We start from the raw sequence: 26,451 nt of genomic DNA on the forward strand, positions 1-26,451 counted from the left end.
TGCTTATGACTCATGGCTGTGACCCTGGGATTTTCCTATGTATTTCCTGAATTTAGATGACTATCTACTATTATATGATATCTACTGACTTACTACTTTCTCATGGCTACTTTACCTAAATGTCCATATCCTCCTCAAATCAACAAATTCCTTATATGGTCACCGATAGTCGCGGGCAGTTGCTGTCCTTTCAGCACCACGCCCTAACACCTGATAGCAGCATTGTTGTCCCGTGTTGTTGTTAGACCCTGCCCTTCCGCAAGTCCAGGAAATTGACCCCCCCCTTCTCTTTACCCATTGTTGAGAGCCAAGCCAAACAGAGACGCATTCTTCACCGAAACTTTCAGTAAAAAGTTGCGGTTTGCCGTCAAATAAGATCATTCATTGCCACTCACGCTGTGGCTGTCGATAGTTTTCAAGTATCGGAGCTTTTCATTAATCGCTTAATCTCAAGGTTAGGCCCCGTAGGAGTTGGGAAAGAGCAAAAACTTTGGAGCACGGAAGGAAGGAATTCGTGTCCCGATTCCATTCCACCATTTTGAGGTGATTTTTTTTCCGAAGTTTTTTCAAGTGGATTGTTCTTTCGGTAAGTTTGTGATAGTTAAGTGTTAAAGTTGGGGTTGTTTAACATTTTTCGCGACTGTTGGTCATGAGATGTTTTCTACTGAGTTGGACCAAACAAGTGTCGCATTTTCTTTGACCAAAAACTAAACACGAAGTGCGAAACTCCGTCCGTTGGGAGGCTAACCTTAGCTAACAACAGCTATAACTGGGAAAATAGCTCATAGCTATATCTAATGATAAAAGTGAGGTATTTCGTCAAACAAAATGTGCTGTGTTTATGCTGCTTAAGCTAGTTATCTACCTATAATCTATCATGTGGTTTGGCCGTGATCTCGTTTGAATGTTAGCTAGTGACGTGACGTCATAACTACTAGCCAAAGCTAACAGGCTAACTAACTTCTCATCCTGAAGTTTGTAGTTTAACACAAACGTTTATCAGTAGTACCCACTTAAATTATACCACCGATAGCTATAATAATAATTTATGTTTTCATTCGCCATTTAATTCCCAATTGTTCCGTGTAAACCTTCAGCGTGATTCAGTATCTATCATAGGTTCTGTACCACACCCTCCTCCACCCTCACTCACCTACGTACCTCTACCCCTACTCACCTAAACCCTCTACCCCATCTCACCTAAACCCTCTACCCCATCTCACCTAAACCCTCTACCCCATCTCACCTAAACCCTCTACCCCATCTCACCTAAACCCTCTACCCCATCTCACCTAAACCCTCTACCCCATCTCACCTAAACCCTCTACCCCATCTCACCTAAACCCTCTACCCCTACTCACCTAAACCCTCTACGTCTACCCCGACTCACCTAAACCCTCTACCCCGACTCACCTAAACTCTCTACAGTTGGTCACGTTATGAAATGAATTAATCTCTACTTGAGTTTCTTTCAGCGTTTTTCACAAGTTTTTTTTTACCAAAGTAACAACTCTCAAACACAGGGCCATGACTTCTGTTCTAGCTGTGGTCGACCACAACAGCTAATCTGTGCTCACATATAAACGTATAATAATAATAATAATAATAATAACCTTTATTTGTATAGCACTTTTCCTGCAAACGTTGCAGCAGTCTTGACTTGAAAATATTTGCTGAGGTTGCATCCCTAGGCTAATGTAAACACATAGGCATCCTGGTTAGAGAAACGTCATTGGATAGGGGTTTACCCTGTTATAGTTTGGCTTGTTTTTTTGCATTTGGCCTAGTTTCTGCTCTACCTAGTGTCTCCACACTAACGCCCCCCCCCCCCCCAATACACAGCTAGAGCCAACCAACTTCTCATTCTAGGCGTCCAGCCCCCGCTCAACCCCCAGGGCTCCATGATTATCCTTGCCTCTCAATGCGTGATGGCTAATCAATAGAGCTGCAATCACCGCCTGAAAAGGAAAATCGAAAAATGGGCCACAATGTTACTCTGCTCCGCTTATGGCTGTCAATCTAGCCGTGATGGAGGGAGCCTGTCTCTAAACGGCATATGAATATTTATAGGCTAATGGTGTCTGATCTAAGCCGTGGCTTAGAAGAGAGGTTCCACATGCAATCTTGTAAATTATGGACTGTATATACAGCTTTTATTTTTTTTGACTGGATGACAGCCTCTTTTCCAAACACATTGGTCGGCCTAGGTTTCAGGCTTTTATTCAGATCATTTGCCGTCCATGTAGATATATTCTGTCACGACGTTGAGCCTATTGTTAATGTATAGTGCTTTGCAGCTTCAGGCATTAGTCCGCACATCAGTCCTGTCGTTCTCTCCCTTAGAATCTGTGACCATGACAACCATTAACACCGCCAACATCAATTTCAAATGGGACCCAAAGAGCCTGGAGATCCGTACGCTGGCTGTGGAGAGACTGCTGGAGCCCTTGGTCACTCAGGTAAGGTTGTCTATGTACATTTTTCATAGCATTTATTTTTTATTAATTCATTAACAATTGGTAAAATATTTATTTAGTATAGCATTCAGTCAATGCCTAGGCCTATAGTTTTCTAAAGAACGAGAGAGAACCTATACATGCACACTCATAAACAAGCAGTGTAGCCAACATCTCACCTTTGTCACCTTTTTATATTTGAACATCTGCTATCCCCTCTTGTGTCCTGCCATAGGTCACGACTCTGGTGAACTCCAGCAACAAAGGCCCGTCCAACAAGAAGAAGGGGCGCTCTAAGAAGGCCCATGTGCTGGCCGCCTCCGTGGAGAACGCCACCCAGAACTTCCTGGAGAAAGGAGAGAAGATCGCCAAGGAGAGCCAGTTCCTAAAGGACGAGCTCACCGCAGCTGTAGAGGACGTCCGCAAGCAAGGTAATAATAATAATAATCATTGTTTAATTAATTATTATAATGAATAAATTATAATTATATCACGCCTTTCCACCTTACACAGATGCACAAAGCAATTAACAGTGTATGGGTGGGGGGGGGGGACTCGCCTCATCCACTGCCAATGTGGGCAGTGATGTCACAACAGCCACGATGCACCAGAAAGCTCACCCACACATCAGCTGTTAGTGGAGAAGCTTCTAGGCAGTGTGTGACAGGAGGTACTTTCCACTGTGATGAGAGAGTTCTCAGAGCTAGATTAATCATGCGTTCATCCTGATCAATGTTCCCTCCAGTTTTGTCTTGCTGTGACCATTTTTTGATGCTTGGGGAGACAGGAAAATGGGAGGCTCTCTCTTAATTAGGTGGTGATGGGGGGGGAACAATGCTATTAGCATATTAGATAGTTTGGCCTTGTTTCTGTTTTTGACTTCCACAACAAGTTTTTATTAATCAGTGCCCCATGTTATTAATGTCTTCCATGCCCTGTCAAATTGTTCTGCATCTCATTTCTCAATAGCTTGTGTTGCCATGTTGATATTGATGCATACTGAAGGAGAATAACACACTGCTAGAGAGAATCGTCTTCCCCATCTCTTATTTAAATAGTGTGCATGTGTCTTCTTCCATCATCTGTGAGTTGATTAGCCCTGCAGGTAAATGTGCAGGGATAGCAGTTCCAGAGCTTTGTTAATCTTTGTGGGTGCAAAGTGGATTAGCATGGCATCTGTTTTAAAATGTTATCTGTTGGTTTGCTAATCCTAGGTATGTGAGCTAACTTCTGAGCTAAAGAGGGACTGCCACAAGCTGTTAGCTACACTTTCCAAGTCCACTCTGGATGTTTCTAATTCGTGCTGTTGCCACGGAAATTACAAGGATCTCATAAGTCCTGCATGAAGCAAAGGGTTATGGGGGGGTGGGCAGGTGGGCGGGCGGCAGCGTCATTGATGATCTCAGATGTTTTAAATGGCTATATCAACCTGCTTGCTGAGACTGACACCTTCCATTTCAGATTGAATTTCACGCCTCCCATAGCTCAGTGTCAGGAATCTGTCAGGAATCTGCCATCAAATCACCATCAAATGAAATTGCAGTTTATCTTACGATAGAAGCTCGTTCCTCCTCCTATTTGAGATGACTCCTCTGCTCCAGATGTCAGCGTGGCATTTGGCACACTCGTCAAGCCTTACTTGAGACTAGTTGTTATCACTTGTTGAAGTGATGTAGTTGTCACTGTCTGCTATGACTGCCTGTGTACCTCAGCAGACATGCAGCATCTGAGGCACCCCGCTGCCTGCGTGTGTCCTGGTGGAAGTTAGGGGACGTGGTGTCAGTAGACGGCCAGCAGTGTGCTCAGTGCCAGTGAATGTCACAATAGCTTTGGTATGCTGTCATTGGACAGGAATTCAGAGTCTGTTGGTATCTGGTGCCTAGGCCTGGCTGTCATTTATGCCACACTACTCAGCCGAGCGTGGCCAGACTGATAATGCTGCCATTGAGTGAGGCTAAACCCTCACCGGATTCAATTTTCCACCCAGCTGTGGCTTACCAGCTGTTTAAATGGCGGAGGAGAATAAAGGCAGATATCGTTTGGGGAGGACTACACATGCATGTTAAAGAGTGTTTTTCTATTTTTTTTATTTTTTTTAACGGTGTTGGTTTCTTCATCTTTCTAGTCAACATTGTGCTACTACCAACAATACCTTTCATGTACATTACAAAACATATATTCATTCAACAGTCAGCATCAGAATTTCACAGCTGAATTGATACGGACTGAATTGATAAGGACTGATAAGCCTCTCCTCTTTCCTTTGTCCTCTTTCCTGTCTGTCTTTAACTACCCCCCTTCACGTCACCCGACTGCTGCTGTGGCTTATTGTGTGATATATATTTTTATCATTTCATCATGCACTCGGTGGGCTGCAGGTGAGCATCGGTCCAGCGGAGATGGATGAGAGTTTATTAAAGGAGCGCTGATCACTATCTGCCCTGTGAAAATGGCATTATTGATCTAGCCCACCGGGGGAAATGGCAGTCTGAAGGTGGGGAAGAGCAGGTGAAAGACCACGTGTTGGTTATCATTCGTAGAAATGTGTTTTCTTTCAGTCGGGGGTAGAGCAGTCAGGATGTCTGAGATGTGTTTTCCTTATAGACGAAGTGGTGTAGGTTAGGGTTGGATGGTTTTTTGGTTTCTGAAAATCGTTTTTTGTCAAAAGCGTCAAGAAATTGATAGAGTAGGCTAACTTACATTGTCAAACTTCTACATGCAACAGAACAGATCACCCAGCATTGCTAATGAAAAGAATCAATGAATGTGAGTCTAATACCAATACTTGTGCAATAGGTCTTAAATTGTCTTAAACGTGGTCTTAAAAAGGTCTTAAATGTAAGTTGTTGAAACCTGCAGGAACCCGCATAATTAGTACTTTGAGAACAGGTTGCTTACATTAATTATGCAGGTGTTAAGGTCAGGGCCATCGCTACTTACACGCGCATCATTGTTAGACCACTGTTAATGCTAGAGCTACCCATCTACCACCGCTAGTGCTAGGCTATCCATGTAGCACTGTTAGTGCTAGCACTATCTTCCCCCCCATTTTCTTTGTTTTCGGGCAAAAAAAAGAAAAGTGTCACCTTTTTGGACCATCACCAGTTTGCACCCCTGATAAAGAATTTGAAACCGTCCAAACCTATTGTAAGTGCTGTGGTGTATTATCTTCATCAACCACCCCTCTTACAAGTTACCACTCAGTAGCCTGTGTATAGCCGGTGTGTTCCCCAGTGGCTCCTGAAGCACCTGGCAGGGCCGCACACATTTCTGTAGTCCAAAGATCCATTCAAGGCCTTTAAGGCCTGATATTTAGCAGACAGATTTAGTCTCTCCAGGCAGGGCAGAGGCAGCGGTGGGAGAAACGACCTTCAGGAATTGAAGGAGACTGCTCCCAGAAATGACAATGATAACCTGTTAAATAAAAGTAGGCTAGTAATAACACGTTACCCCACGTTATGTCTGGAGTCTGGACCTATCTTTGTCTCATGGCAGATAAGGCACAAATAGTTTTTTTTACCATTTGACTTGGCCCACTTACCTTTTTACAGAACAATGATTTTACAAACTAATCTCGTTGATTTAGTCTGAACATTAATGTTTACATTTTGAGCGTTAGAGCTTGTCGCAATGAACACAAAATGTGTGCCTGAACATGAAGAAAACTGTTTGTGTGTCTACTGTCTAGTCCATAACGGGAGGCTACAAACCTAATTTGTGTGCCCAGTCAACTGTGTAGGCCTTTCAAATGTGGGGCAAAGTGTAGCTATGGACCTAGAGCCTTTGTTGTGGATTTGACCTCCTTTTTGTGTGTGTGTGTGTGTGTGTTTGTGTGTGTTTGTATGCACGCATGCACGCACACACACACACATACATTCACTCCCTCACTGTCTGTGTGTATGTTCGTTCACTCACTCAGACTGGCTGTCTGTTTGAGGTCAGTGGCCATGAGTGTGGTGTGTGCGCACATGTCTAGATCTGTGCGTGTTTGTCTGGCCTGTTTGACCCTCGACCGGCAGGGTAATTGCGTAGGCTGCCTCTCTTCCCCTGATCTTAAATGAAGACTTATTATCTAATGCAGTCAACTTGTTGCCTGCGCACTCGGGCTGCTCAGGCATTTGCAGTCTGTCCCAGCAGTGGGGTCAGAGTAGCACTGGGGATGGTGAAGATGACGATAGAGGAAGCCACATTCTCCCTTAATGTGGTTCTGGGCCCAGCAAATTAGCCGCAGCATGGCTAAGTTTGCGTGCCGCTTCTCGCCAAGGACCAGAGTGTCATGAGAAATTATTTATGGTGTTCGTAGACGGACTGACGGACAAGGAAGAGCGGCGGTGTCTGTTTACACAGAGCCCCACCGAGGTCATGTGAGGGAGAAACCTGGATGATACCAATCGATATGAGTCAAGCACCGGTGTTTCCACTGGATATTTGTCACCACAGGAAAGGACCCCTGAAATAAAATAATTGGCTGCTGGCTTGAAAATGAGTGACGTTGTTAGCCCTGGACATCCGGGGGTCGAGCCCCGAGTATGTTTTATGAATAACCTGGATCTCCGGATCCTGTAGAAAAAATGCAAAGAAAAAAAAGTTGCCATCTACCGCATTGCCGTCGATTTAGTGCAAGCGCCCACTCCTCTATTTAAACTTGACGAAACGTGCGCTGGGCTATGCCCCCAATGTTTCAAGATCCTAGCAACGCCTCTGTTAAAAATGATTCATTGAATTTATTGGACATCAGAGTAGGTGGGGGAGGGGGTTCTGCTTCACCTGTGAAGGGTGAGATTGAGGAACATTGCCTGCAGAAATCTTAGCCTGACTGCAGGTTGATAGACGGATGAATGGATGGATGGATGGGTACCCTGTTGTTTTATACATGGCACTAATGGGAGTGCAGCATGATTTAGAAAACATGGTATGAACCTGCCTCACGCATCGGATGCCTCCAGTCTGATTAAAATAGTACGCTCTGCCACACTCTGAACCAGTGATTCCACTCCAGTTCTCCCCTCATCAGCGCTGGCCCGAACCACTGAGTCAACACCTGCTGCCAAAGCTCAGCTAAGCTAGCAGGATTTTTCCATTCCATTTGACACATTTCAGAACAGATTCCAGAGAAAAGAGATTTGAATAGGATGTTATATAATAGAGTAATTTTACTGAGTAGACACTTTTATCCAAAGCAATTTACAGGCCCAACCAGGAGTCAAGTCGACAACCTCAATGTTACAAGAACCATTTAACCATTTACCCAACATGATTTTGAAACTACTTTTGGGGTATCATCATCATCATTAAATGCAAATCGAACAATAACATGTTCAATTGCATTGTGCAGTCTGGGGCTGTTTCGTCTACTATTAGGTGGTTTTGCTCTTAGCCGTTTTATTTCAGTAGTCAGTAATTGTGTTTTATTTTTTCTCATGGAGCACAAGCTACGCACAGAAAGGTCCAGAGTGTCTGAGCAGACTTATCCACTCTGGAGACCAGGGGTGGCATAGCAGTTGTGTTGGTGTAATTATATACGGCTATATCGTTTTAGAAAAATGGTGCAACACACAATTAAAACGAATATTTTTTTTTTTTACAACAAACGTGTTTTCCCGAATTGTGTGGTTTATTGATGTTATCATGCCACACGTTCTCCGTTTTCAGTTGATAGGACCCCTAAACATACAGTATGTTGAGTTCTGATTGCTGATCAGCATCTGGGCTTTCTAACGATACCAAATGTCTCTGAACTGCCAATGATGAGCGAGAGGAGCCAGTTACAGTCTGAGTATTACTGAACAGTGATTTGGAGAAATCCGCTGCTGAAGTTCACTCTTTCTTACCGGGAACTGTATTCCACCCGCAGCTTAAATGAATATACCACTAGTAGGGCTGCACGATTTGGGGAAAAAAATCGAATTGCGATTATTTGGACAGATATCGCGATTGCGATGAATTTGCGATTTAAAAAAAAAATATATAGCAACAAAAAAAAGGGAGTTTTTGTAAAGTGTGGCCATATCTCCGGCTAGGAAGGTCGTATCAACGTGCAGTTTGTTTGTACGTCTTCAGGGGACTTAGAGGCTCCCTCCTCTAGCACCCCCACAGCCCGAGCTACGAGTGAAAGAACTAAACTTACATTGGGTTGCTTTAAAGTTGGGTTGCTTTAAAATCAAGCTTCAGATTAAAACATGTGATGGAGCATTACTAACCTGACTCAGGTGGTTTGTTTCACACAACCATCTAGGAAAGCTTAATTGGAAGCTGTTTGGAAAAGGGCAGGTACTTTCAAAAAATACTTGGCAGGTGATTGGATGAATCTATCTATCACCTATTTTCAGAGAGCATTACCACATGATGCCATCAAACTATTAACTGCTCTAATTCTAATGCAAGGATGAGAACTTAAAATATATGAATTGGGACAACATATTTATTTATGTTTTTTTTAAACAGCAACACCATTTTGTTTCTCTCAACAAGTGTCTTTTTTTTTTACGTTCATTGACGTTGACGTTCATTGACGTTGAATCCGACGCGCTGTATGACGTATCCCATACGGGTAGTGGTGTTTCTCAACCCTCTCCTCGGGGCGCCCCAGCCGCTCCACATATTTGATCTGTTCCACCACCAGCACACCTGATTCAACTAATCAAGTCCAAAGCAATTATGATTTGGACTTGATTAGTTGAATCAGGTGTGCTGGTGGTGGAACAGATCAAATATGTGGAGCGGCTGGGGCGCCCCGAGGAGAGGGTTGAGAAACACATAGTGAGTTGGACTTGTGATCGGAAGGTTGTGAGTTCAAATCCCGCCTGAAACCACACCACTACTAGTGTGCCCTTGAGTAAGGCACTTAGCCCTCAGTTACTCCAGGGGGAATGTCCCTGTAATTCGTAATTGTAAATCGCTTTGGATTAAAAAAGCGTCTGCTAAAGGGCAAAAAAAAATAAAAATAAAAAAAAATCGCAGGCAAATCGCAGGCTTTGCGATTAGCTAATCGCGTCATTTCAAATCGCGATTTCGATTTAAAATCGATTAATCGTGCAGCCCTAACCACTAGGTATTTTTTTGTCTGATATTTAGCAGATCACGTTGCCATCATAGCAAGCTGTCTGTGTTCAGTTATTTTAGCAATGTTTACAGTTGGTGCAGCTACTGTAAGCAGATATGCTGCAGAGTGGTAAAAAAAAAAAGAAAAAAAGGTTAAAATGTCTTTATGGCCTTTCAGTCAACCAATATTTGTGGTTGGGTCCGGGGCAGCTCCAGGGCAGCCTAACAGGCCTTTCATGTCTCTCCTCTCAGGTGACTCCATGAAGCAGGCGTCAGGGGAGTTTGCGGAGGACCCGTGCTCCTCGGTGAAGAGGGGGAACATGGTCCGCTCTGCCAGGGCGCTCCTCTCTGCCGTCACTCACCTGCTGGTGCTAGCCGACATGTCTGATGTCTACAAACTACTGCTGCAGCTCAAACTGGTGAGGAACACACACACACACACACACACACACACACACACACTACCCCTGCACCTTTGCTTCACTAATCATGACCCTAAACATTGAAGTACAGTGCCCTTAAAGTGAAATGATTAGGTTCTTCATCCTCAATGGGTTACATAAATGATTAGTTGGAGGAATTAAACGGCTGAAAATGGTCATTACACAGTAATCAATTAATTACTTGTTCTATTTCTTTTTGGATTAATTACACAACTGGGTAGCATTTGGACCAGGTAGTAACAATTGTGTTTAATGTATTTGAAATAATTACAAGAAAGCACCCAGTGAAACATTGCTTTAAAATTGTAATTTAAAAATGAGGTGCTACCGGTAGCAATTGGGAACTCATGCCTTGCTGCTATTCGGGTCTTATTGCCTGGAAAATCAAATCCCAACCATAAACTAAGATGTAACATGCTCCTTAAGTCCTCTTCTGTTCATGGTACTTTCATTTTGAGCTTCTATCACTATGAGTAACCTGTTCTATGAGTAACCTGTTCTATGAGTATCCTGTTCTATGAGTAACCTGTTCTGACATAATCACACATGTGACGCAATCACACAGTGAGGTAATTGTGTGAGCAGTTAAAACACAGAAGATTATTCTGTTCTGAAGTTTCTGAAATGGCTGCAGTTGTTTGCCAAATTATCATGTTAACTCCCCTGTTGAAATTATATGGTATAAACGGAAAGGGATGCGTCACCCATTTTTAACATCACATTCTTATTATATCCAGTGCCATAGCAGTGTCTACATATCTGGAAGTAGCAATTTTCTATCTGATGTTCTGTAGTAAAAGAGATATGAGAAAAGGTCCTATGGTAATTACCCCCTATGATAAATTCCAGCAGGAGTGTGTTTATGGACAGATTTAAAAATGTGTTTTATTTCTGTTGTTTTCACATGGAGGCAAAGCAGAAAGACATTCGTTAGAAAAACCCTGCATGACTCTTTGTTGCTGAGGTCGGAAAACATCCTCAAATATGCTTGGTATGGGCCCCACCCTGTTATCCAATTGGGGTTATTTTCAAACGTTCCCACTTCCCACCGAGCTGGCTCTAACTGGGAGCCCTTACCGAATCTTATCATAGCTCTGTTTATAGCCATCCACTTCATTATCTCCATGTCCATGTCATTCCCTGGCTGTCAGACAACCAATACCACAGGGAACTGCCCGTGCCAACATCCAGTCGGCATAGTGTTGCCCGACATGAGCTCAATGGCCTCACCACCTCAGACAGCCTAAAGGGATGGAGAAGGCCGCTGGAGTCTGTAGACCAGCTGGGTGCTGTGGACTCCACGTGTAATCCTCCATTTAATCTTTGATCCATTCTCAGAGGCGACTCTGAATGTGGTAGAAGCCCAGCTATGAATTTATTCATGAGATTTCTTGCTTGCCGTAGTTCTGACTAACTGGGGAGCTTCTTACTGCAAAGTGTGAAAATCAATGTCTAGGTTGAACGCTGGCCATCACATCATGTTAATATGTGGCACAGTGAGTCAGTGCAGCTGCTCTGCTGCCTCGGCTGATGACGACAGACACATGGACAGGGGGAAGTTGATGGAAGGGTTTTGGGAAGACAGATTTTTCTCTTTTCCATTCTCACCACCAATGTACAATGCAGTTAGTTTCTTTGTGCTGACACACTTCATGTGATCTGGGCTGAGGTCAAGTGAAGGCCCCACGTGTTCTACAAGCTAGTGCTGTTGAATCATTTGCTGCCTGGCTTTTGATGTATTGTCGAGCAGAAAGTCTTGTTTGTACCTGAAATTATTATTCTAGTCATGGCAGCACACAGTGAAGAAACAGCTGCCCTTGCAGAGATTTCCAAAAATAATTCATGTGGTCAGCTTTTTCACCTCTCCCTGAGTGGAAGTGTACTGTGACGGACTTATCCGAGCAAGCAAAAAAAGTCTTGATCTCTGATCCCTAGACTTTAATATCTTGCCTATGAAGTTATTTGAATACATATTTGAAATGGATGTGTAACCTAACCTTTTTGACAAACAAAATATTCCAATGTCACCTGTTCAGGTGGAGGAGAACCTTGTGAAGGTGCGTAACGCAGGAACAGAGCAGGACCTGGGGATCCAGTACAAGGCCCTGAAACCTGAGGTGGACAAGCTCAACATCATGGCTGCCAAGAGACAGCAGGTACTGTACCGTCTGCCAGTAGAGTGCAAAATAACAGCATCCACACACTCAAACACTGCAAAAAAACATAGTTTATTGCAAGCTTTCGGTCACAGGCCTTCTTCAGGCATAAAGCAGACAAGTGAATGCAGTGGTATAAAGGGTTTAAACAACATCACTTGATTTAGCCAATGCACAACACCTGTGTCAAAAAGTTCGCCTAGTGGCTAGGCATCAAGGGAATTGTAGTCTTAGATTTAGTGGACTACAAAAACATACACAAGTGTTCATGAGACAGGAAACACTAAAAAACTAATATTTACAATATACATAGCAGAACAACAAACAATAGAGAAATGCTACGAACATGCAGACATCAGGCAGTAGCCATCATATAGCATAGAACATATACATCTAAAGTAATTTATTCATAGCATAACACTTATGTCGAAATCCTCATTTAGACCTAGGGGCTGTAGACTGTACCGTCTGCCACATGGGAATAAAGGAAGGAGACACGTCTGACAAACACACCAATGTTGGATTTCTCTTGCGACAAGGGTTCAGGGTTCAGGCTAGGGTTGGGCTTTGACCTTGTTGGGCTGCCAGTGGGGTGCTTGTCAGGCAGGTGCCTGTGAGCTGTGAGTGAGAGTGCATCTCTAGCTGTGGCTTACTTACTGTGCATCAGAGAGAATTATCCTTTTCACCCACGGGAGGGGAGTGAGTGAGAGAGTGCCTCATGCTTTTTCTGTGAGATTAGATCCACATAAGCATGAACAATCTCCTTCTCACCAGGTGGAGGGGGGTGAGAGGCCAGGGCGGGGGTATACAGGCTCCATGCAGCACGGGTGACAAAACCCATTACCCTGAGATGAGAATTGGGTGCCGGGTTTTTCCATATCATGTAAGCTGTAGTCAACAGTGAAGTGCATTTCATGATGAATTTTCCAGGTGACATGACTGAGTAATAGGATGAGCTTCACTTCTCTGTGCAGATAGGATACAGTATTCTCACCATACTAATTGTTAGAGATTAAATGTGTTGTGAATGCCGCTATTGTTTTAGACCAGTGTTTGTGTATTTCACATGTATTTCACATGTGTATTCCCCTTGTGCTATGGTTCAGATAATTAATTGAACGGGTTGGTGCAAATACTGTCTTTATTCTGAGTAACTTGTGTCAACTTTGTATCTTCACTACCCACTCAACACCTACAATGTAACTGTCAGTGCATCGACACAAGCGGGAAGACCAATTTTATTTTCCTTAACATAGGCGCCTATTTATTCCTTCAGTTTATGTCTAACTGCTGGTTACTACTACCTCTGTGCCTTTCTATAAAAAGGCAATAGGACTATAATGCTTAGATATCCTGAATGCATTAAATGCATGCATTAAATTGCAACGGCCTATTCTAATGGCCTGATTATGACTGTGAGGCGTATTACCTCAAGGGACAGAAATGAATCTGGGTCATTCAGAGCAAGCTCTGTCACACTTAAGTGTTTCCAGAAGGGCATAACATGACGGTCTTGAAGCTAAAGTATCATCACCCCCCTCCCTTTCTCCCCCTCCGTCTAACTCTTTCACCCCTTTCCCTCTTGCTCCTCCACCCCATTTGCCCTTTCTTCTCTCCCCTGTCCCCCCCTCCCTCCCTCCACCCGACTCCCCCCACGTGAAGGAGCTGAAGGACGTGACCCATAAGGACCAAATGGCGGCGGCCCGCGGGGTCCTGCAGAGGAACATCCCCATGCTGTACACGGCGTCCCGCGCCTGCCTGCAGCACCCTGACGTGGCGGCCTACAAGCTGAACAGAGACCTCATCTACAAGCAGCTGCAGAGCGCCGTCTCAGGCATCTCCAACGCCGCCCAGGCCACCACCACCGAGGACTCTTGCCTCAACAATACTGTAGGGGGAGGCGAGCTGGCCTACGCCCTCAACAACTTTGATGTGAGTGCCATGTTTCACCCAAATGGCGGGAGGCAGGGGAGTGAAATGGGGGGGACGGGGGGGATGTGGGTTGTCCAAGGTAGACCTCAGCACTTGACGATATTAAAACATTATGTTTTTTGCATAGCAGGAGGTGCTTTTAAAAAAATAAATTGTATTTTGTTATTATAGATGTAAACCAATACTGTCCTTACGATTTGGTTTTCAGAACACATTCCATCTTTCATGAGATGACAATTCAGAAGACCCCCCTTTCCCAAGCCCACTCATTAAATATTGACATTGTATAAAGCGCAGTGCTGTGATTCCTCTGATCACGCTGGCATCATAGCTCGTCTTTACTGCTGCTGCGTTTTAAAGAGAACTCCTACAAAATTCTACATTTCTATTCAGGAAGAGTTTCAATTTTTATTGTTACATCACATTACAGAAGTGTGAGAGAGTCAAATTCTTAAGCTTCGGTCCCTTGACATTGCAGCACAGTCAAGATAATAAAGTGACAATAGTTTACAAGACATAAGTGAGACAATCGGACGAGTGACGAGCTGTGGGGGACAATAAGACATTTGTCAGTACGAGCAGAACAGGCAAGGCGTGCGAAGGGGTGTTACTACCGTGTTGTGATATGAGGGAGAGATGTGAGCATGCATGCGGCGTCCCCTCTTCAGGGGACCGCTGGAGCATGACATGTAACACCGGGGGTTACCCTTACCCCATTTTAAACTCTCATCTTTCCTGCTTTGATTTTTTGGGTATTAATCTCAAAAGCTGTTGACATTATCCAGTGTTTGGTTGAACACACTCCAGGGATGCCCCTGGTATCCAGGCTGGAATAAGATTAATTCCTTTTGGGACCAAAACAAAACTGCTTTTGACCGCTACGATTTTATTCCAGGCTTGGATTGCAAATGTTACTTTGAATTTGACTATCCCTAGGTAACAAACTGCTATGTGATATTTTCTGTCAAAAAAATACAAAACTGCTTTAACTTATTTACATTTTTACTATTTGGCAGATGCTTTTATCCAAAGCGACTTACAATTAGAGATTCCGGGACTCCCTGGGGTAACTCAGGGCTAAGTGCCTTACTCAAGAGCACATTAGTGTTGGTGTTCCCAGCTGGGACCAACTCATGACTTTCTGATCACCAGTCCACCTCCCCATTCCCTAGGCCACCACTACCCCTGCTTATGCCTTACTTATGCCTAGAATTATCCAGAAAACAGAGCATGCTGACTGGCTGGGCGTGCTAATATGCTAACGTGCAGAAACATCACGCTTCTCTCCTCAAATCCACCATTGGTGAGGAGCTATCAATTTTCATGAATCCTACCTTTGATGCAGTCTCCTGCTGAAGCACCAATTTTCATTGCAATCCGCAGATGGCAAGTTGCTGATTGTTCTGATTGGAGTGGAACTGTTCCATGTCAACATTCCATTCCCTCCAGTAACTAATTAAACTGACCCGCGATGCCCACTAATGATGAGTTGATAGCATCACAATTTCACTTATTACATGGCTATGTGTTTACTAGTTGCTATGGGAGGGATTCTAAAACTGAGATGAACATGTTATTGGCAGATGTTAATGAGCAACGACGATGCCAAGTCACACTCTGCTCACAAATAATCAGACCTCTTCAGACTTGGGACAGATCCTTCTACTTTCAGATAAAGCTCAACGAACACATCCATAATATAGATTCCTCATCCTTCGTGATGCTGATTTCATCTATCTAGGTCCAAATATGAATAACATTTTATATCAATCCCAGTTTTTACTGGACTGCTCCTTCAAATGTAGCTGGGACAGTACTTCACCTGGGGCAAGCACGGTGTAGAAAAGAGCTAGGAAGAGTCAGAAGTACTAGCGAGCGTGTCGACACAATTGTAACCTCTCCCCGAACCAGAGGTGTGTTCGTAAATTTGCTCTGAGAGCGCCGGAACGCACACTGGGTTCAACGTCATAGAGCGACCAAGTAATTTGATTGGACAAGAGGCATTCCACGAGTGCTGATCAGATTTCCAGAGCATGTTTACGAACGCACCCCAAGTTTTAATGGTGTGTCCTACTGTGTGAGTGTTTATCCCTCTGGTGAACCTCATTTACACTTCTTTCACTTGGTAAAATGTGGCTTGCAATACATTTTTACATGTAATTGATCTTTATAGTCATTGCTTAATGATATACACTGAAATAACACTTAAAGCCATTAACCAGTTTTCCCACTTAATCTTTAACCCCCCTAATTAGCACTTGCCCGTTAGTCTTCTGTGGTCATGGCAACATCCCTCTGCGGTGGAAGGATGTATAGGGCCTTTATATCGCAGCTAATGGCCACCTTAATTGGTAAAAATAAAGCACAGAGGGTGGAGATATGTCCAGCACACACCAGTTTGATCCGAGATGGTGATTGCTGCAGGTAATGCATTGCACACCCATATGTTAACAGGGAACTAAAACTCCTCTGCGCTTGTGTCTGGCCCACTGAGGCGGCTGTGGCTCAGGAGGTAGAGCCGGCGCCTAATGAGCGCAAGGTAGGCGGTTCGGCGGCTGTCACGTGTCATGGTGTTCTTGTGCAAGACATTGAACCCCAGATTGCTCCCAATGAGCGGGCCAGCACCTTGCATGGTATCTTGCTGCCGTTGGTGTGTGAATGTGTGTGTGTAAATGGGTGAATGAGAGGCCATTATAAAGAGCTTTGGAATAAGGCGCTGTATAAGTGCAGTCCATAGTATCTGTTGCCATAGTGTTTTGTCAGGTGAGCAGGTGTGCCAGCTATGTTTGTAATTGGTTACAACTGTCTCATATTAATAATCTTTATCCTCACTCTTCACAGTAGTGCCATTCCCCTGAAAAGCACACTTGAACTTCGGTGCAGGCCCAGTTAATGGGAAAAGTTATGGATTATTGTTCACTCCATCTTCAGCCTGCTTTTGTTATGCCCAACAGCCACTCTGCTTAGCCCACACAACTGTGATGGTGAGTCCCGATCTTCATGGAAGGAATGGAATGTCACTATCAGTGTTTCCTCCAGGATTTTTCACATTAGTGGCGGAGCGGCTATCTTTTTTTTTCTTTTTTTCGCGTGCACGCGCACTGGCGCTCAAAACAAAGACGTCATTTCACCAAATACTAATAGAGGGTGGCAACAATTATATATTTAAGTGATGTGCTGTATAGTTCCATATTCCCCCTGCGTGTTGGTCGCACGGCAGCGGAGACGGTCGCTGATAATTAAGACCAGCAGTAGAATTTTGCCGATAGACATATTACACAAAACACAAAACGAACAATAAAAATAGAAATCCAAATGTCCCGCTAAATTCGGACCAATCACAAAACTGTTTTGAAAAGCTTGTCGCCTCGCGCCGTGCGCCTGTTTGAGAGCGATTCAGTCTCGATTGCAGTGCGAACACAAACGACGAGGTTAATTGCAATTTGCAACATTGTAACATATTGTAACTAACTACCGCTAAATCGTAACGAAATGTTGGTCTGGAAGCGGCCTAAATATAGCTTCAATCTGCTTTTTTTCTGTTCTCCGGTCATAATAACTCGCTGCCTTTCTGTGCAGCCAGAATCAAAGTGGACTGTCTGAATCATTTGGTGGCGGAGGAAATTCTTTGGTGGTGGCCCGCCACGAATAAATGCATATAGAGGAAACACTGACTATTGTTAGTAGAGCGCACTAAAGGCAGTTTTAGTTTTGGTTTTGAAGAGTGAGACCTTTTTAAAAATGTGCTTTTGTATAATTCGGATCAAATTATCAGGCTTTAATTATTATGATTTATGTGGAAAGTAAGTGAGACGAGTAAGTCACCAATGACCGCTGTAGGTTTCGTCCCTTCTATGAGTCACAGACTCATCGGCTCTCTGTCTTTTTCACACCACAAGCAATTACCCTGATGAATTGGGGACACAGTCCTCCTCTTTTAGCTGTTTGTCAGTGTCCCTCAACGCACCGCCGTGTTCTCTGTCTGTCGATGGACTAATCAGCAGCGTTTTTCCTCTGGTTTTAAACTTTACTCCCTCTGCGTATCACTCAGCCTCCCCCGGCCCCCCGGGAGCCTGCTGAAGGACCACTTCTAATAAAGAACGACACATGGGTTTTCTTATCTCAAGTGGTCTGCCCATTTGAAAGCGATTATTCAATCGTATTAGTGGGAATGGGGGGGGGGGGGGGGGGGGGCACGGACGGACCCTGGAAGGCTTGTTCCAACTGTGTTTTTTTCCCAAAGCAGGTTACTTTGAATGCCAATGTGTGCATCCATTTTATAGACTATACTCAGGGGTGCACATAACTGGTGCGCCAGTGCGCATGCGTCGCCAAAATGCATGCTGCGCGGTAGATCAGCCGCATGAAGGCGCTCTTGCGCACCAACATATATATATATATATCTTTTTTTTTTTGAAAAGTTGATTTCAGTGTTTACAGAACAGAGCAGTGCTTAAAGAGATGTCCGTTTATATCAGTGTGTTTAAAGAACAGACATTCAGTTAGTGCTTAAAGAGATGTCAGTTTATTTCAGTGTGTTTAAAGAACAGACATTCAGTTAGTGCTTAAAGAGATGTCAGTTGATTTCATTGTGTTTAAAGGAGTCGGACAGACTTTCATTCTTAAAGAGCAGTCATTTGATTTTGCATTTGTTTCTTTTGTTTTGCACACAATAATTTGGTCGTTCATCTTTATTTATGAATAAATGCCGTTTTGCTAATAATATATCCATGTATCCCTTTTTTATCCATCCTGTGGGACGGGTCGTGACTCGCGAGCTCGGGGAGCACCAAGCAGCATCCCTAGGTGCTCCTCTGAGCACTGGCCCCAAAAAGTTATGTGCACCCCTGCCTATACTATTGCAGGGTAGGGCCTCCCTTTGCTCTCAAAACAGCCTCAATTCTTCGTGGTATTGATTCCACAAGATGTTGTAAATAGGGATGTCCCGATCCCATTTTTTCACTACCGATACCGATACCTGGGCTTCAGGTATCTGCGATACCGATACCAATCCGATATTTGTATTTATTGTTTTACTCCTGAATAATAACAAATACTTCCCCAGTATATAGTCCACAACAACAGTTGGCTATTAAAGACTGCCAGCCTTTATTCAAGCAACAAAAACAGTACTCTGCAGTACTCAGTGACCAACTGGTTAAAACAATTTAGACAGCAGCATTCAGCATTGTAGAAAAAAAGAGTTACTGTCTGATTTCTAGTTTTAGTGCCTTCAGGTTTTTATTCTATTTATCTTCTCTTACAAATGGCAAATCAATTATAGGACCCTTTTTAAAAGTGTAGCCTAGTGACGCTGCTGGTGAGACCAGAAATCGAAGGGGTGTCAACAATATCTGGTTTTCTTTTTTTTCAACTCAAGTTTTAAGTACCCAGTCCATATAATAAAAAACTGTTATAATCTGTGGATTGGATTAACTATTCTCGTTTTTCGGAGGCTACCAGTAAGTGATAATGACTTGTAAACATACTCTCGTTTTAGGACGTGTTCAAAAGCAAGGACTGTGTGTTCATCTAGTTATGTGTAGTTATGTGTTTTTAGCATGTCCATGTTCTCTCAGTATGTTGTGATGTTATAAAAACGCAGTTAGACGTTTGTAGCGATGTACCGCTGTTAGCCGCTAGCAGCGTTTGTTGTTGTGGTTTGGTCAGAGTCACTTTTCTCCTGTCGCATTCCCATTCGGTGCACCAACATTCAAATACTCGTGTCACCTTGAATTTTTTTCCGATTTCAATGTATGACGCATCATTTGAAAGCTTACCATCTGTAGTTTCAGACTATGTAAATAACCGAAAAATTACTAAAGCAAATGGTTTATGATTTCACCAGCTAGCATCATGACATTGTCAGACTCATTACAAACAGGTAGCAACTAGCCAACTCTACTGTTGTCATCACGTGACAAGTGTCCCGCTAAATTCGGACCAATCACAAAACTGTTTTGAAAGCGCGTCGCCTCGCGCCGCGCGCCTGTTGAGATTCAGTCTCGATTGCAGTGCGAACACAAACAACGAGGTTAATTGCAACATTGTAACATATTGTAAATAACTACCCCTAAATCGTAACGAAATGTTGGTCTGGAAGCGGCCTAAATCTAGCTTCAATCTGCTTTTTTTTCTGTTCTCCGGTCATAATAACTCGCTGCCTTTCTGCGCAGCCTGAATCAAAGTGGACTGTCTGAATCAATTAGTGGCGGAGGAAATTCATTGGTGGCGGCCCGCCACCAATAAATGCATATAGAGGAAACACTGCCATGGTGACGTGATTGCATCGCGCAATTCCTGCAGGTTTTTCAGGTGCACCTTCAAGCTGTGAATTTGCCGTACTACCACATCCCAAAGGTGTCCTATTGGATTCAGATCCGGTGACTGGAAAGGCCACTGAAGAACACTGAACTCGTTGTCATGTTCATGGAACCAGTTTGAGACGAGTTCTGCTTTGTGACATGGTGCATTATCGTGCCGAAAGTAGCTATTAGAAGATGGGTACATTGTTGCCATGAAGGGATGCACATGGTCAGCAACAATACTCAAATAGGCTTCAAGAGATGATTGATTGGTATTAACGGGCCCAAAGTGTGCCAAGAAAACATTCCCCACACCATGACACCACCTGGATGAATGATCCTGATAAAGTGCTTGGTGAGAGTATGTCGTGGTTGTTTCCTGAACTCTATGACTGGTCTGAGGCGCGAAGTCTCACACAGATTGAGAAAGAGAACACACCTTGAACAAGTGCCACTGCTAGATGTTAGATGTGGATGACAAAGTTCCGGCCTTGTTGCAACAACCAAGTAAATACAATGGTGATTGTTCACACACCCGTTCCTAGTTAATTTTATTCAACAATACGACAGAGCCCGTTTTCAGTTGATCTTTTTCTCCGCCCACGTTTCAGACCAATCAGAGCTCACCACTATAGACGGTGGGAAGGTTGGAGTAAGTCGATGCGTCTTCTCCAAGCCCTTTCAGTTTCAAAAGTCTCTCCTATTGAAAACTTCATAGCTAGGATAAAGCGGTGTGCCTGTTCTTTTAAAATATATAAGTAGCTAATCTACTGACCCTATCAGTTCCACCATATTTGATGAAAGATGAAGGTTAAAATGTTGAAGCTCACTAAATCTGTGACACTTTCTTCTGGAAACTCTAGGGGTAGCTCTTGGAGCATCCCCTTTTGATATCTCCCCCCCCCCCCCCCCCCCCCCCAATAGAGTATATCTTGATGGCATGCTGCTATATCATTTTATGTGCGTTCATAAAATGCGGGGGCGGTTCTCTCCCTAGCTAGGTGGCGTGTGTATAAAAACTGGCAGAGAATGAAAGATGAGGAGGGAGAGACGTGTGAGAGGCAGCACCGCAGCACCTTTGATCTTTGCACGTTGGTAATTTCCAGATGACCATGCAAAAGAACGTTTTTTTTTTTGAGCGCTCACGCACATTTCCTCCAGACCGGCTCCTTGCCGGTGCCTAATTTCCGAGCGAGGCAACTTCCAGGAGTGAGTCAGATACACATACGCTCAAGCTTGTTGCCATGGTGACGTGACACGCAAGCGGAGGAGGTCAGGTGAAACGGAAAGAGTGGGGGGGGGTTGGGGGTTGGTGTGCGGTGGTGAGGCTGGTTTAATAAACCCAACCGAATAGCAGAATATTTTACCGGTGTTATGGTATCAGAGGCAACTAAGGTGATATGGTATCAGACCAACCAGGTGAAGATTGCTTTCTCCCTCATCGGCCCCCGAGCAACACCGTGGCACCGTACCTGCTGCAACACCCCTCCTGCATGTCAACTAGACCCATCTGTGGGTAGGTCGACCCTACAGAATCACACGTAAACAAGTACTCAGTGTTTCATTTCTGGATGAAAGGGAGGAATGTGTCACTATGAACTTGGGTATAGTGGCTCTCGGTGGCTTGCTTGTGTGTGTACTGAAAGTGAACGCCTCCACAGTACAACATTATATATCTGTCTGACATGACTCCATCGTCCGCTGTCTGTCCTTGAGGCCAGAGCTTTCTCCTTCTCTAACTCATTTTCTGTTTGTTCTAGTCTCTTAACTGGAGAATGACATTGAGGTATAAAACAAACAGAAAACTGAGAAATGTATGCCCCTCTAACATAATGTAAATGTATAAAACTTCCTTCACTTTTAGATAGTGGGATTTATTTATTTAATTTTATATTTGTTATATAGTTTTATTCTTCCCTGGGATAATCCCCCTTTGGAACCGTCTAAGAGATACGCCCTTTCCTAAATTTTAGCAGACACCTTATTCCGAAGCGACTTACAATTAATACATTTGCCTAAGCAAGTGAATCATCAATCCACCAGTCATAGCAGGAAGAGTAATCTAGCTCAGGCCCGGAGCCATTGGCAGTCTCTGTGATAAAAAAAAAAAAAAACACAAAAAAGGCAAAATACATTTTACAAAAAATATTTTTTGTAGCATGGACATTGGAGAAACCGAAAAGCAGTACGGGGGGGGGGGGGGGGGGCAGTAGAAGTATTGGGGGACACAGTAAAGGGGATGTCTCAGGAGACGTAGTGCTGGGGGCAGTAGATGTCTCAGGAGGAGCAGTTAAGGTATAACCTGAAGAGATGGTCTTCAGCAGTTAAGGTGTAACCTGAAGAGATGGTCTTCAGTCTCAGAGGGAAGATGGGTAGTGACTCTGCAGTTCTGACAGCCGTGGGAAGCTCATTCCACCAGCGGGGGGCCAGGGTAGTGTTTTCTATTATGTACTTGAATGGGCATCGGAAGGAAAACACAGAACAGCTAGCTAATGCAATCCTTGATTGAAACAAGCTATTTCCCTTAGAGATGTGTAAGAGCAAATCCATCTAATTTCAAGGCCGTTTCCATCATTGATTGTACCGGGAAATGAAGACTGCGGATCCACAGCCTTCTTGTCATGTCAAATCCATTTAATCCGGTTACAAATCTGGCCTCAGCCACCCGTATTTTGGGCCCTAGACTATAGGTATTGTCTGCAGGCCTTGGTGTCTTTGAAAAATAAAGACAGTTTAGCTGTCAAACTCTTCCCTCTAGGTTTAACAGCCGGCCTGTCAAAATCTGTCAAATCACCCCCCAGTGTCCTGCCAGACCTCTCTTTCTGGGCTGATAGAGAGGAGGAGTGTTTGAATTTAGTGTTGTGCTTTTCTAACTCCTCTCTCTCTCTGGTCTCCCCCCTCTCCCTCCCTCCCCTCCTCTATCTGACTTCTTCTGTCTCTCTCTCTCTCATCTACCCCTCCCTCCCCTCCTCTCTCTCCCTCCTCTATCTGACTCTTCTTCTGTCTCTCTCTCTCTTGTCTCCCCCCTCTCCCTCCCTCCTCTCTCTCCCTCCTCTATCTGACTTCTTATGTCTCTCTTTCTCTTGTCTCCCCCCTCTCCCTCCCTCCTCTCTCTCCCTCCTCTATCTGACTCTTCTTATGTCTCTCTCTCTCTCTTGTCTCCCCCCTCCCTCCCTCCTCTCTCTCCCTCCTCTATCTGACTCTTATGTCTCTCTCTCTCTCTCTCTTGTCTCCCCCCTCCCTCCCTCCTCTCTCTCCCTCCTCTATCTGACTCTTCTTCTATCTCTCTCTCTCTGTGCAGAAACAAATCATCGTGGACCCTCTGGCGTTCAGCGAGGAGCGTTTCCGCCCCTCCCTGGAGGAGCGCCTGGAGAGCATCATCAGTGGCGCCGCCCTCATGGCCGACTCCTCCTGCACCCGCGACGACCGCAGGGAGCGCATCGTGGCCGAGTGCAACTCTGTCCGCCAGGCTCTGCAGGACCTGCTGTCTGAGTACATGGGCAACGTGAGTCTTATGGGCCGGGGCCTCCGCACCGGACCGCACACACACACGAGTCCACTTCACCTCGCCTCATCTCTCACACTCCTTTATTACCTCCTTCCTTCCTTCTCCTGATCCCTGTCGCCCCTCCCTCCCTCTTCCTCCCTCTCTCTCTCTCTCTCTCCTCCACCACTTCATCTCTACATCGGTAATGGGTAGGCTCGTTTATCTGTCATCCCCCCCCCCCTGTTCTGTTATTCTTATCCCCCATCCCTCTCACCTCCCTTATGTACCCCTCTTCCCAGCGATACTCCCCCACCCCTCCTTCTCTCATCTCCACCCCTACCCCTCCACAGCTTGGGATGTCAGCACAGTGTAACCACCTGCTGCCTAATCTGAGACAGTCCTGTGGAGAGTGTGAAGCTTTATTCCTGGCATTGTATACACGTCACACTCCCCAAGCCCTGCTTAGAAACACACACGCACACACACACACACACACACACACACACACACACACACACATTCACACACACATTCATCTTTTTCCAATACACGTGTCTGGGTGAATTTACCAAGCAATTAACGTACAGGACTTTCATAGTCTTACAATAATTGGCCACACATAGATTGTATGTGTGGCCAATTATTGTAAGACTGAAAATCCACCAGGGACGAGGTTGCTTTGTGATGTCAATGTTATTGACTTGGTTATTGCAGCAAGGAAAGGAAGAACATTGGCTCTTGTAAATAAAATAAGAAATGTGGTTTGTTAAGTATATTTGGACTGCCACGATACAAGCGTTTAGTTGTTGATGATGTAAATGCTACGCAAGGGCTGTGTCAGACCCCTACGGTCATATTAATTAAGTGTAACGTGCCGTCTTGTGCTGTTGTGTGTGGTTGAAGCATTTGACTTTAATGCTGTGTTTATTGCTTCTAACTAAGAGAGCTCAGAGATTCTGGGGTAGCGTGGCCTCGTGGGTAGTGAATGGAGCTGGACTGAAGGTCAGTGATCAGAAGGTCACGAGGACTCGAGGACTTGGGGAAGGCACTTAGCCCTGAATCACTCCAGGGAGATGGTCCCTGTAATCTCTAATTGTAAGTCGCTTTGGATAAAAGCGTCTGGCTAAATGGTAAAAATTAAAAAATATGAAACCCGCAGCGGCTACAGTCAGCTGGAGGAGGCAGATGCAGCCATAATTGCAGATCGCACCGGTTTAGTTTTGAAATTGGAAAGCATAGTATTGGCTACCCGCCAAAAGTGGTTGATAAAATGTACAGATTTCCCTGTGAATAGCAACATCTACCGGCTTTAAGCAGGTGGTGGTGGGTGTTATTTCTTTTGCCCTATGAGTAACCCTAAGATATAGCATCTCTTGTCACTGTTTAATGAAGGGACTGGCCATATGGACAGTGACGTACATCACTTAAACTAACTTAAGCCATTCAGTGTGTAATAGAACGTTCACACTAGTGGCCTTTGCTTGTTGTTGTTTCTTGTGTGTTTCTGTGTTCCTGATCAGAATTGATTTGTTTCCTACCGGCTCAAGTGCACATGTAATCACTGCAGAAATCTTGGCTAATCCCTTTAAATAAGCCAGTGGAAACATTTAAGCTGTCAGGGGGCGTGAAAGGCAATGTATCCTGTTCCTTTTTGGGTATTTCCATAGTGAGGCGGCAGAACGCTGCCTGCCTGCCTGCCTGCCGCTTCCCCCAGGACAAGCCTTGCCAGCCTAAAGCACAGCCTGTTGTCAGGAGAGGCAGGAAGGAGCGATGCACCCTGGCACTGACACAGTTTTCATATTCTCACTCTCTCCCGTCTTTCTCTACTAACAGAGTTGTTTCCACGGTTGTCGTCGTGCGTGCCGTGTGCTTTCCTTGGCTCCCACTGAGCTCCAGGCTACTCCCATCTCCAAGATGACATTCATAACAACATGTGTTAGATGGGGATGGGCCGGAATGTTGTCAGGCTTCTGTTGAATGTGTTATGTTGTATTTAGGCTGTGTGTGTGTGTGTGTGTGTGTGTGTGTGTATTTTAGCACCCTCTCCCCCTCACCCCCCCGTTGTCTGTTGCTCTCTTCTTCTCTTTTGCCCCCCCCCCCCATCTCCACACTGCCTCTATTTCTCATTCTCACTCCTCTCTTTCTCCCTGCAACATCTGTGTTTTAACCACGCTCCTACCAACCCCCCCACGTCTCTGTCCCTCCCTGTGTTTGAACCACTCCTACTCCCCTCCCTGTAATTTAACAGTGGAATTGCTTTTTTCGTCTGATGCCAGACAATGAGAGCCAGCCAGCCAGCCAGCCAGCCAGCCAGCTAGAAACATTTTATTGCTGTGGTAATGCCTTATGTCTTACCATCTATACACTTTAAGTTTTTCTGTTTGTTTGCTGTTGTGGACTGTCTTCGGGGCGGTTTAACATCATTGCCTCCCAGAAGTGTTGCAAACGACTCCTTGCTTGTGTCGGATGACAGTCTGACTCACACGAGTGGTTCTGCCTTGCCTCTTTGTTTCTCCTCCATGCATATGCAGCAGTTGGCGGGGTTCGTTTCCATGCATGTTGCCTTAGGTTTCTGTGTAGCAGTTGGCTCCAGATCCACTGCCTTGAATATGATTCCAAGTCCTCAGTGAT

General features: G+C 44.6%; 1 protein-coding gene across 1 annotated transcript in view; it reads left to right on the top strand.

Annotated features, from left to right (window-relative positions):
- Nucleotides 1–326: 326 nt before the first annotated feature.
- The window catches only part of ctnna1 (catenin (cadherin-associated protein), alpha 1), a 102,307-nt gene continuing 76,182 nt past the window's right edge, over nt 327–26,451 (top strand). Inside the window, exons 1-7 of the mRNA XM_080526680.1 lie at nt 327–586; nt 2,344–2,459; nt 2,692–2,887; nt 9,750–9,916; nt 11,977–12,096; nt 13,759–14,028; nt 23,635–23,838. Coding sequence (XP_080382806.1) covers nt 2,355–2,459; nt 2,692–2,887; nt 9,750–9,916; nt 11,977–12,096; nt 13,759–14,028; nt 23,635–23,838 — 1,062 coding nt within the window. The 5' untranslated portion in view covers nt 327–586; nt 2,344–2,354. The remainder of the gene's footprint in view (nt 587–2,343; nt 2,460–2,691; nt 2,888–9,749; nt 9,917–11,976; nt 12,097–13,758; nt 14,029–23,634; nt 23,839–26,451) is intronic.

The sequence above is a fragment of the Nansenia antarctica genome, assembly GCF_963989245.1.
Source record: "Nansenia antarctica genome assembly, chromosome: 3".
Classification (NCBI taxonomy): domain Eukaryota; kingdom Metazoa; phylum Chordata; class Actinopteri; order Argentiniformes; family Microstomatidae; genus Nansenia; species Nansenia antarctica.